At 53.9% G+C, this 12,551-nt stretch overlaps 2 protein-coding genes across 2 annotated transcripts in view; one reads left to right on the plus strand and one right to left on the minus strand.

Annotated features, from left to right (window-relative positions):
- PRPF6 (pre-mRNA processing factor 6) overlaps positions 1–5,057 on the minus strand; it is a 34,678-nt gene extending 29,621 nt beyond the window's left edge. Inside the window, exons 1-3 of the mRNA XM_055544398.1 lie at positions 4,823–5,057; positions 2,951–3,119; positions 1,335–1,453 (exon numbers count right to left, since the gene is read on the minus strand). Of these exons, the coding sequence (XP_055400373.1) occupies positions 1,335–1,453; positions 2,951–3,119; positions 4,823–4,893 (359 nt within the window). The 5' untranslated portion in view covers positions 4,894–5,057. The remainder of the gene's footprint in view (positions 1–1,334; positions 1,454–2,950; positions 3,120–4,822) is intronic.
- Positions 5,058–6,575: 1,518 nt separating this feature from the next.
- On the plus strand, positions 6,576–11,206 carry SAMD10 (sterile alpha motif domain containing 10). The gene is made up of 5 exons (XM_055543315.1): positions 6,576–6,700; positions 8,866–9,047; positions 9,128–9,299; positions 9,619–9,759; positions 11,148–11,206. The coding sequence occupies exons 1-5, from the start codon at positions 6,610–6,612 to the stop codon at positions 11,204–11,206; spliced, it is 645 nt and encodes a 214-aa protein (XP_055399290.1). The 5' UTR covers positions 6,576–6,609.
- Positions 11,207–12,551: the final 1,345 nt, after the last annotated feature.

Genomic DNA, 12,551 nt, shown 5'->3' on the forward strand with positions numbered 1-12,551 from the left:
ATCCCCTGGAAGAGAAATTGGCAACTCACTCTAGTATTCTTGCCTGGAAAATTCCTGGACAGAGGAGCATGGCAAGCTACAGTCCATGGGATCGCAAAGAGTCAGACACGACTGAGCACACACGTATGCATTCATGCGTGTGCTATCATGACACACAAATTCGCGAAGTGCTCCATATTTTTGTATTGTCGTATGGCAGAAACCAACACAACATTGTAAACCAATTTTCCTCCAATTAAAATATAAATTAAAAAAATAATGATACTCTTGATTAAAAAAACTTCTCTGAAAAACAGAAGTTCACGCCTCTAATAAGACCTCCAAAAAATTAAAAATTCTACATATGAGAAGTAAGAGAACTCTATGTTTAATGAGCAGTAGAAATAAAAAAGTAAACAAAATGTTACCTGTCACCTTCCAGGCTTATGAATAAACATTACCCTTTTACCTAAACTTAAACCTCCCTGTCCTAATATTCCACAGTGAGAATGCATTCTTTATGTAGTAAAAAATATAAAAAATTTATAAAGCAATAAAACTTATTTTAATAAGCAATAAAACTTATTATAGTCCTGTTTACTTCGCATAAATTTCCCCAGTAAAGGACAAGGAACCAGAAAGCTGCCACTGAGGTAACATCAAGGACAGACATGCCAGCCCAAGATCAGTGTTACACACCCACCTGAGCTACCAGAGGGAAAACAGGAGGGCCCTGTGGTGGGGCAGGGAGAGGGTGGGTCTTACCTAAGCCTGCCTGAGCCTCTTGCCCTCCAGCTCACTGCAGTCTGTCCCTACCAGCCCAGTCCAACAACAACATGAGCTACAAGACTCTCCACACACAGCTGCCTGCCCACAAGGATTTCGATGGTCATTTGCTATCTTCGGTGAATCTCCAAATTACTTAATATACACTCATCAATATCACTACACCCATTTCAAAGATGGTAAACCCAATCCACAGTCAGAATAATCCCCCCAATTCTGTGGATTTCCAGAAAGTCAAACAAGGAATTCCTAAGCTCTCCACTCTAGTCCCTAGGCCCTGAGGCTACTGGGAAACAGTTACAGACCGAGCCCCAGGCAACCTCAAAGCTGAGCAGACAGACGTCCTATTCTTGCAACTTTTCTCCAAGTCTGAAATAAATCAAAGCTTTTTTCAGACTTCCGCAGCAGTTCAGTGGTTAGGACTCCACACTTCCGCTGCAGGGGTCACAGGTTCAATCCTGTTGGGGAACGAAGATCCCACATGCTACAGAGTGCACCTAAAAACAAACACATTCCCCCCCCACCCCAAGTTAGATAAACACAGAGTGAAGACTGATAATCTGTCTTACCTTCTCTCCTTCCTTCTTTCATCCATCCTTTTATCCAGGGCTGCATAGATAGCATCTGCTTCCTCATCGTCTTTTTCATAGGGCCCACTTGAGAAGAGACTCCCAGCATAGCCGTTAAACTGAGAACCAAACAAGATTCTTAGAGGAGCGGCTTCTCCTCCAATACAACCCCCACTGGCAGCAACAGAACACATCTAGCTGCAAAATGCGAGCTCAACAAGTTTTTTTCAAGCAGTTAAACTTAAATTGAAGGATAACAAAATAGCTGATGAGTACTCTTCAAAATTGTCAAGGGCATGTAACAGAGTCTATCTACACCAATCAGAGGAGACTAAGAGACACAAGATACAGAGTGGGATCCTGGATCGGGTCCCAGGCAGGAGTAGGACACAGGTGGAAAAACCAGGGGAACTGAAGTAAGATCTATAGGTTAATAGTGCTGTGCCAATGTTAATTTCCTGGTTTCAATAATAGTTCTAGGGTGCAAAGAAAACTAAATTCAATATCCTGGGATAAACCATAATGGAAAAAAATATAAAAAAGAATGTATATAAGTGTATAACTGAATCACTTTGCTGTACAGCAGAAATACAGTATTGTAAATCAGCTATACCTTAAAATAAAAATGAAAATAAAAACAAATAAATAAAAAGTTAAAAAAATAAAAATAGGGCTTTCCCTGGTGGTCCAGTGGTTTCCAATGCACCCCCAAGCAGGGGGTGCTGGTTCAGTCCCTGGTTGGGGAACTAAGATCACACACACCATGCTGAATAAAGAATAAATTTTTTAAAAACACAGTAATAGTACTAGGGATATGTAACATGAGGAGAAACTTGTGAAGGGTATGCAGGAAGTCTCCATACTATTTTTGAAACATCTCTATAACTTTAAAATTATTTAAAAATTAAATTTGTATTTTTTTAATTCAAAATTAAAAATTTAAAAACCTTTTCCTCTGAGGAAAAATAACACCTATTGTAATATATCTATAGAAAACCTCATAGACCAAATAAGAATTAACTAAGAAGATGAGAACTAATGCAAATGAAGACAAACATTACCACCAATTCCACTTATAATTCCCCTCATTAGGGCTTTCCTGGTGGCTCAGTGGTGAAGAATCCACATGCCACTGCAGGTGACATGGGTTTAATCCCTGATCCAGAAGATCCCACATGTCTCAGAACAAGCAGCCCATGCATAACTCTTAAGCCTGTGCTGGAGAGCCCAGGAACCGCAACAGCTGAAGCCACCACAATGAGAAGCCCTCCCACTGCAACTGGAGAGTAGCCCCTGCTTGCCGCAACTAAAGAAAGTTTATGCAGCAATGAAGACCCAGTACAGCCCCCCAAAAAAGAGTAAGAAAAATTAGTTTAAGAAAAAAAAATTTTCATCTTTAAAGACCAGCCAAGATACGTCAATGTGACAGTTCTAATATCAGCAAGTGCATCTCTTCTGAAGCAACCACAAAAGGGCACATTTCGTTGTATTTGTCCTGCTCCCCCTCACACTCTGTACATGCTGTCCCCTAACCTTGAGTAGCTGAAACAGTCAATATACCCATTACTCCAAGCCCCTCATCAAATGCCCACAGCACAGTGTCCCACACAAGTCACCTCATCATAATTGGTGTCATTAAGATCCTCATCATCGTCATCGGCAGCCTGGCTCTTCTTCATCTGGTCCCCGACAGTCCTCTTGCCTGGGGGCGCATGGCGGTCATCCACAGGATCGTTGGCATCCCGAGCAGGTCCAATGTCTGAGCGAGTGGTAAAACCAGTGGCGCTGCAGGAAACCCCAAGGGGCCCATTTATCCTGTGCCAAGACGCTTCACAGCTGTCACCTAATGACACCTAACTCCTCTGGGAAATCTTCAAAGAACCCGGAGACAGTGAACTCCATACAGCTTTGCTCTCACACACCGCCTGTCTGCCCTCTTCAGGAGAGAAACCTAAGGAAGTTCCGAGATTCGCCTGGGCACCAGACCTCCCTGCTTCTAGGTCCCAGCCTCCCATTTGCAACAGCCTGCCAATCAGCCCTCTCTCCCAATCCACCAGGTCCTCAATCCAATTCGGCCCAGTCGGAGTTCCTCCTCTGTGCCCACCCTACAGCTGCTCAGGCCTGTTTCAGTCAATGGTGACAGTGCTCCCCCAGGCACCACAGCATCAACTTTGCTTCCTTCTCCCTCCCATCTCATTAGAAAATACCCTGATGCTGGGAAAGATTAAAGGCAGGAGGAGAAGGGGACGATAAGAGGATGAGATGGCATCCTGAGGTTGGATGGCATCACTGACTCAATGGACATGAGTTTGAGCAAGCTCCGGGAGATGGTGAAGGACAGGAAAGCCTGGCGTGCTGCAGTCCACGGAGTGGCAGAGTTGGACATGACTGAGCAACTGAACAACAACCCTCCCATCTGTCTCCAAATTCTACAGGCTCTACCGCCAAAATCCCTCCTCCCATTCTGGCTACCCCCACATGTAACTCTCCTGCTTCAAAGCAGCTCTGAGCACAGTATACTGAGCCATCTGCCTCACTAATGCCTACAGGGGCTCTGGTCCCTCTGCTCCTGCAGTTCCACCCACACAGATTCCTCACAATTTCCTCTTCTTCCTCCACACTTCATCTTCTTTCTCAACTGCCCAACACACAATGGGTCAGTTTCTTGTTTGACCCTGCCACAACTTACATCCTCCTTCTAAACTTGGCTCGGATGTTGGTGGCCGGAATCCCAGAGTTGTAAATCTCTTTCTCTTTATGTACTTATTTACACAAATACCTCATCTCTCCTGTTAAACTGCAAGTCCACTGAAAACGCTGTCAATTATCTTAGACTTATGTGTGCCCCGGATTCTAACGTGCATAACGCTGGACATTAATAGTCGCAACAAGAGAAACCCAATAGTCTTCTTGACCAAATGAGTAACAAACAAATAGGATGATGATTGCTCATTTATTCAACAATATACGGTAAGCACCTGACCTGGGGGACGCAGTCCCAAGGCTCACCAATGCCACCCCTACCCTGGGGGAGTAGAGAGTCTGAAGAAGCAGCAATATGACCAGCAGCACCTCAGAGGTGAATGAGGTACCACGGGGAGCGGCCAGAGGACTCCAGCCCGGCTCGTGGGGACAAAATCTGTCACGCTCAAGACAGGGCTGGCAGGTCTGACTGGCCTAGGAGTTAAAGTAGCCATGGTGCTCCGACTACATGACGGGGACTCGCGACCTCGCCACTGCAGCTAGCAAGACAGTGCTACTATCCACCCTGGGGACTGAAACCGGGCTCAGAGCCGGCGCACCAACTCCAACTGTCCCGCCACCTCGGGGCAGACAACCTCCCTCGGGTCCGCCCTAATCCAACGCGCTGTTCTTCCCACAAGGATCGGACTGACCCCAAACCATCCCTGCTCTCGTCCTCCGTCGCCGTCGGCGAGCGCCCCGACCCAGGCCCTTTCCCTCAGCGCGCGGCCCGCTCCAGGCCTCACCCTCGGCCCAGCCCCGGCACGTAGCCGAGAGGGGCGGGCATGCCCAAGAACGGCTTCTTCTTCTTGTTCATGGCGCCGGTGACACCAAAGGCCAAGAATGTAAAAGACCCTGGCCGCAGCCAGAAACGAAACAGTACAAAACTCCTTCCGCCGCAGGAAGCAATTGCCACCTGCGTCACCCGTGCCCCGGAAGCAGAACGCCCCGTGAGACGCAGCCCCGCCCACCTTGGATTCCCCGGGCGGAAGTTCACGAAACAAGACTTCCGGCAGCTTCCAGGGGCTCCAGGCTGCGGCTAAGGGGCGGAGACGCTGAGCGCGTGCGCAAGAGCGTCGAGCCCCGCGGGCGAACGGTGTCTTGCCGGGCTAGTCCTGTGAGACTTCCGAACTGAGCAGGGGCGACCCTGCTTACAGCCTGTTCTCGATGCATTTCTGAGACCTTCCTGTACTAGCAGGACCCATGGGTCCTCTTCTTCCCTGAGCCACACACTTTGCCCTTCAGAATCGTCTTGGCCCTGGGTCAAGGCCTAACACACCTGAACGGGCTGCATACCTAGGCCGTTGTGTAGAGCTTGGTGGGTTGTATGTGTCGTGATCGCTGTGCCCCCATGTGCAGTCTACTGCCCTGGCTCTCAACACTCAGATTCCTGGGCCCAATTCGGGCCCTTCCCACACCCCCACTATACCCTGAACATCCCCGTGACTCCAGAGAGGGTCAGAACCCAGACCCTAAAGAGTTAATTGATGAAAATAAATGCAGCAGAACAAGCCAGTATGTGGGCATGGGTGGTCACAACATGTGGGTGAATTCCTTGTGTGTTGGTAGGCACAGATGCAAGTCAGACCATCCGTACTTGTTTGAAGTGGACATGCAGGACTGTCCTGCATACATGTCTGAGTGTCCATGTGCACCTTTGCTGAGATGGCTGTGGGACATCCTCTGGCCCCCACATATATCTGGGGAGAGCCATCAGGTTGTTGGCAGAGCAGGCAAAAAGCTGGTCACGAGTCGAGCCTTCTACTGGAGGAGGCAGCTGCTAGCCCAACCTAACACTTCTCACTAGAGTTCCGAAGCAAGCAGAGTACGTCTGCCTGCTGCAGCCTCCTCGGAGTCTCTCTCTCCTGTCTGTCCCCAGCCGACCCCTTTTTGACACCACGTTCTGGGCACTGAGTCAGATTCCAGAGCTATAGAAGGCAGGGAAGAGACCCTGATGTCCTCCTGAAGTTCACAGTGTGGCTCGGGCTGAGACGGTCAAACTGGCTTCTCTGGGGAAACAAGTGCCCATTCCAAGGGAGACCTCCGTAGAGGTCTGCAGAATGCATAAATAAAGGAATGGGTAAGTAAACTGAGATAGGAGAATGGAGGGGAAAGGTGGATCTGGCCATTGACCTAAGCCCCAGAGGGCAGAAGGTCCCAGGAGAAAGTAGGACCCTTTCCCCTTTCGGTCCCTGCCTCAGGTGCTCCTGCGGACGCCTGGACGCCGTGCAGCTGCACAGAGTCACTCGTTCTTGGATTCATGCCCAGGTGCGCACGGCCTCCCCTTGCCCTGGCAGCCGCCCTCCGCGCTCGCAGATCCGCGCGCCGCCGACACCCCTCGGAGCTCCCGGAGCGCGCCCGGCTCTCAGGGCTCAGCGGCAGGTGCCTCGCCGCGCAGACTCGCCGGGCGCGGGGACCGGCTCAGGCGCGGGGCCGGCTGGGGCGGGGCGGCGGCGCGCGTTCCCCGCCGGCCACACGGGCCGCCCTGCGCCCGGCGAGGGGCGTGTGCACCGGCGGGGCACTCGCGGGCCCCATGTTCACGGAGCTGAGAACCAAGCCGAGCCCCCCGCGAGGCCGTGCCGGGGCTGTGCGCGCCGGCTTCGGGGAGCGTCGGGATGTGGATGGTAAGCGGGGTTGGATCGGGGCGCGGGGCTATCGCTGTCTGCGGGCTCTGAGGACCGGAGGGACGGGGGCGGGTCCTGGCGTACTCTGAACTGCCCCCGCGGTCGGAACAGGGGGCGCGTCCGGCCGAACCGGGTCCCCAATGTCTTTGTCCCACGCTGAGTCGAGGGCGGGGGTTGCGGGGGCGGCGGTCAGGGCTTGGGGGAGGTGACCCGCCGGGGCTCCTATCCCCAGGCTAGCACCGCCCTGCGGTCACCTTTTCCTTCGCGCGGAGTAAATCTTCCTCGGCCCCTGCAGTGGGGCCCAGAGGGGGCCAAGGCCACGGACGGCTCGGGAGCCCCCGCCCCATTTCCTCCTGGAATTCTGACATTGGGGCTGGAAGGGAGGGACGGACCGACGGACAGATGGAGAGCCCTCCCCCGGCGTGGGGAGGAAATGGGCGGGGCCTGGCTGGCCCAAGACAGGTGCAGCGCGGGCAGAGACTTACTTCCAACTGGTTATACCGCCCAGAGGCCACACCAGGCGAAGACCTGCGACCTGAGTGCCCATCCCCTCAGGATGCTGGCTTAGAATGAATCTCCTTCCTCCCTACTAGAACCCACCTAGGCTAGGCAGCGGCCACACTGGCCACACCCTCTGTCTGACCCTGCTGCTGCTGCTGCTAAGTCGCTTCAGTCATGTCCACTCTGTGATTGCCATTTCCTTCTCCAATGCATGAAAGTGAAAAGTGAAAGGGAAGTCGCTCAGTCGCGTCCGACTCTTAGCAATCCCATGGACTGCAGCCCACCAGACTTCTCCATCCATGGGATTTTCCAGGCAAGAGTACTGGAGTGGGGTGCCATTGCCTTTTCCGCTGTCTGACCCTAGACCTCAAATTTAGAGTTACTGGTGGCCATCCAGTTCCAGAAAGTTGCAGGAATGGGAAGGAAAGAGTGGGAGAAGGATGTGGGTTTCCCTCAGTATTGAAACCTTCCGGGCACATCACCGAAGCCAACCATAAATGGGGTGAGGAGCTGTGTCTGTCATAACGAGGGTTTCTTACCCCGTCCTGCTGACCGGGTGGGTGGAGAACCCCAGCCTGGGATCCCCATCCTGCCTGCTGAGTCAAGGCCTGGATGCTGGAAAATGGGACAGGCTGAGCCCTGCTTTCTGTCTGTCCCCAGAGTGCTGTTGACTTGTGGATACCATACATCCATCCACTCAGTCATTCACAATGTTTCTGGGCACTTTCTGTGTCCAAAGACCTGTGCAAGGCTTTGGGAGGGGCTCTGCCCTCCCCTGACTTGTGTCAGCAACCAGCACAGAAATGACCGTAAAACTAAAATGTGATGAGTGTAATGAAGTTGGTGTGGGAAGAGAAAGCAGAAGGTGTCAGCTAAGGTCCCTGAGCACATGGCTGCAGCCTGCATGTCTGTGCTGATCAGTGCAGGAGTACCAGGAGCTGCCCTGGGCTGGGGGCCTGCAGGGGATTGGGGGGGAGCAGGAACCTTGTTGGCTTGCCCTGAGTTGAGCTTCTTGTTCATGAGTCACAGCCAGTGAGCACAGCAGGAAAAGGCCAAGCCTGGAAGGAATGCCAGGGAGGGCTACAGGGACTGGGTGCCTTTGACGATGTGGGCAGGCAGCCCAGCCATAGGGGTCTCACCACCGCACAGGGGCTTCCAGGGTGCTCGGGCCAGCGTTTCCTCGCAGGCAAGTCCTATGTGCGCATCCTGGTCGGATGTGGCTATGCCAGTCCAAGGAGGGGTCAGGGCTGACCCAGGCTAGTGCCTCACCTGGCTCTGAGTGTGAAGCTCCCTGGCAAGCATGTCTCACTCTAATTAAATAGAATCCAACAAAGGACTTCATGCTCCCAATGCAGGGGGCCCAGGTTCAATCCCTGGTCAGGGAATTAGATCCCACATGCTGCAACTAAATCCCAGCATAGCCAAATTAAAAAAAAAAATAAAATCCATCTGGCTCACCAGAGCACAGACTGTGCTTCCGAAAGGTGGTGTCCTGAAGACAGCTCTTGCACACTTCCTTCTGTTTAGGGGGCTGGTGAACCCATAGCTGGGAAAGTGCTTCTCCCCTTCAGTGGAGGGAAGATGGGCTGAGCGGTGGGAAGCCAGCTTACAAGGAGATGAGCCCCTGTCCCTGACCACTGTGACCAGGTACCCCTACTCTGCAGCCACTGCCCACTTCAACTTCTGCCGGACCCTCCTGGATCACACGGTGTCGGCCGAGAACATCCCCTGCCCCCTGCCTCGGACACCAGGTACCAGCCTCACGTGGCATGACTCCCGAAGTCAGAGGGCAGCTGGCGGCCGGCCAGTCAAGCTCCTGCAGCAGCCTGGCACCGAGGCCCCCCAGGTATCCACCCACCCACTATACCCACCTCAGTACCTGCCCTGCTCACCACCTCTCTCCACCAGCCACCCCTCTCCCCACAGGGCCGGCTGTACTCTGACCACTATGGCCTATACCACACGAGTCCGTCCCTGGGTGGCCTGACGAGGCCCGTGGTCTTGTGGAGTCAGCAGGACGTCTGCAAGTGGCTCAAGAAGCACTGTCCCCACAACTACCTCGTCTATGTGGAGGCCTTCTCTCAGCACGCCATCACTGGTGCCTGGGGGATGGGGACTGGGGTGTGGCAGGGGCGTGGGGCTCCTCCCCCATCCCCTCTTTCTCGGTTTCTTCTGGGTTGTCTTCTCTCCCAGTCTCTCTGTTTCTGCTGTTACCTGGCTTTGCTCCACTCAGTCTCCATTCATCCTTACCCTCCCTTCACCTCTCTCCCTCTCTTGCCTTGTCTCTTTGAGTCTCTCTCTGAGTCTCTGTCTCTGCCCACGCCACCTATGTTTTGTTTTCCTCTGTCTCCACCTTTGCTCTTGAAGCCCCGGATGGTGACCTGGGTTCCACCCCTCTCCTCTCCCCTCCCTCCCAGGCCGGGCGCTGCTGCGGCTGAACGCAGAGAAGCTGCAGCGGATGGGGCTGGCACAGGAGGCGCAGCGGCAGGAGGTACTGCAGCAGCTGCTGCACCTGCAGGTGCGCGAGGAGGGGCGGAGCCTGCAGCTGCTCAGCCAAGGTCAGTGGGAGGAGCCAAGAGAGCCAACCTGCTCAGACAGGCCTGGGGGTGGGGGACTGGGCCTGGAGGAGCCCTGGAGTGCAGGGTGGGCACACTGACCTCAGGAGGGTGGCCCGGGACCTCAGTAAGGGCCATCCTGCACCCAGGCAGAGGGGACAATGCCAGAGGCCCCCGACTCTCTTTACCCCCATCCACCTCTTAGCTTCCTTCGGAAACATGTCCTAGCTGCTGCCTAGGCTTGAAATCCGGACCCCAGCACTGTGACCAGAGCCCCAGTGAGGAAGAAGCAGAGCTGGCCTTGCAGCCCCTCAGACCCTGTGTGGCCAAACCTAGCCCAGTGGACAGGTGGGACCAGCATCGCCTCCACCAACCATCTCTGGTTGTGCACTCCGGGCTTGCCTGGGAGTGGGGTGAGCGGGTAGGCAGGGGCCCCCTACCAGTTGGGGTCCTTCCTACCAGGACCTGAGCCCAGGCCCACCCCCTGGTGCTGCTGGCGGCATGCAGGGCAGCCACCTGGAGCCAGAGCAGATCTCGACATCCCCCTAGACTCCCAGGGAGCCTGTTTATTTATATTCCCTTCACCCGCGTTAATGTCCGCCCTCCACTGCCTGCTGAGTCATGTGTCTTCTAGGCACCCTGCCCTCTCCCAGGGCCAGAGGTCTGCCCTTTGCCCCATTCACACCTTTCCCCAGCCCTGAGAGGACTGCCCGCACAGGTGGGATGAACTGCCAAGGCTCCCTTTGGTGTGTGCCCCTCCCCTGTTCCCACCCAGAGAGTGGTCATCAGCACAGGTCCAGCCGGGCACCATGTCAAGTGCTCTCACTCATTTCTGAAACCCTTACTATGTTCCATCTAGTGATGGGGACTGGGACTCACACCCAAGACCTGACAGACACAAGGAGGATCACACCCAGCACCAATACCAGGCTCAGCTATGTCCTGGCCTTAGGTTGCGGGATGGCTCTGTCCTCCCAGGGTCATGGAGACTGCCTTCCAGGCTTAATCATGGGTGGGCATTCCAGGAAACCTGGATCCACACAAGAGCTCTCTTGACAGTAGCGCCCCTTGCCCACCCAGGGGAGACCCAGCCAGCATGCAACCATGAATGGAGACCCATGCAACCATTCAGTGGGTCAGAGGGCCCCAGATTTGGGACTGGTGCAGTCAAGCAGAGGGAGAGCTAGGGTGGTCCCGACAGCCCCCACCTCTTGTTCCTCTGCCCACTCACTCCCCAGGGGACTCTGAAAACCTCGGGTCAGTTGGTGCTGAGCCATGAGCCCCTAAGCTGTGCCCTGAGCCGGCCTCAGGATGGGAGGTTGGTTGTTGTGGGTCTCACATGAAATTTGGACAAATGGCCTGGTGCCTCTCACCCTGTGCACCCACCATAGGAAGCCCCTCGTCCTTCCAAGCTGCCCTGAATATCCCTAGCCACCTCATGCCACCATGACATGACCCTTTCCAGGGATCCTTCCTCTCTACCCTAGTGCCTCCTTGTCTTGCCCCCTCAACCTCACTGTGCTCCTGTCTTGTCTTCCTTGTTTTGCGTTTTTATATTCTGACAAAAGAATCAGAAATAAACTTGGTTCTCAAGTGCCCGGAGTGTGGTGTCTGACTGAGACCATCCAGTCATGTGGGGTGCTGCTCAGAGCCTTGGTAGGGGGCACAAGCCTGGGCCTGGGAGGAGGGGGTGCCCTGAGCACCTGCCTCCAGCTGGGGCCACTAGGGGGCAGTGGTGTCCCACCCTGGCTGAGCACCTGTTTACCCCAACCGAGACCCTGCCTGCCTTGGCTGCCAGGTGGGCTGCACCCAGACACAGACACAGGTGTGTTAGGTTCCTAGGGCTGCCTTAACAAATGACACAACGAGGAAGCTTAACAGAAATGAGCTTTCTCATTGTACTACATGCCACAAGTCTGAAATCCTTGGGCAGCACTCCTTCCAGGACTCACAAAAGAACACCTCCTTGTCTCTCTCAGCTTCTAGGGGCTGCCCCATGGGATCCCTGGGCTCATGGACACACCATTACATCCTGAATTCTGGGGTCCCATCACCTCTCTGTCAAATCTCTCTCCTACAGGGACACTTGTCTTGAGAGGTAGGGCCCACCTGGATAAGCCAGGGTGATCTTGTCATCTCAAGATCCTTAACTTAATCACGTCTGCAAAACCCTCATTCCAGATAAGGTCCCACTCATTGGTTCCAGCGACCTGAAACGGCTGTCTTTTGGGGGGGTCCCCATTTAGCCCCTCACAGAAGGTAATGCCCTGACATAAGAAACACACGGGTCACAGTACATGCCCCCATACGTACCCACACAGCAACCAGGCACACACAAATACTAACAGGCCCCTGCAGCATGGACACATAGGCACAAACACAGACATACAGACACCTGTGTCCAAATGTACAACACAGTGACACACAGGGTCCCAGCATCCTGTGACCTCCTAGCACACAGAAAACACCAGGCACAGTGTACCCCCCACACACAATACACTCAACATCACATGTTGCCCTGTGGCCTGGATACACATTCACTAAGACCTGGACAACCATTTGGGTACTAACATACAACAGGCATCTTTCCCACCTAGCATGGGACACAGACACATCCTGACACCCTGATGTCTTGACACACGTGGTCACATAGACACACCTACACAGAGGGGTTGACATGCCACACATGCAGACTTATACAGGGAAAGCTATAGCCTTGGATGCATCAGAGCATACACAGTGACACCTCCCAAAATCCTGCAGGTCATGACCCCAGGGTGGGCACAGTGAACTAA

Source organism: Bubalus kerabau, chromosome 13 (assembly GCF_029407905.1).
Source record: "Bubalus kerabau isolate K-KA32 ecotype Philippines breed swamp buffalo chromosome 13, PCC_UOA_SB_1v2, whole genome shotgun sequence".
NCBI lineage: Eukaryota > Metazoa > Chordata > Mammalia > Artiodactyla > Bovidae > Bubalus > Bubalus kerabau.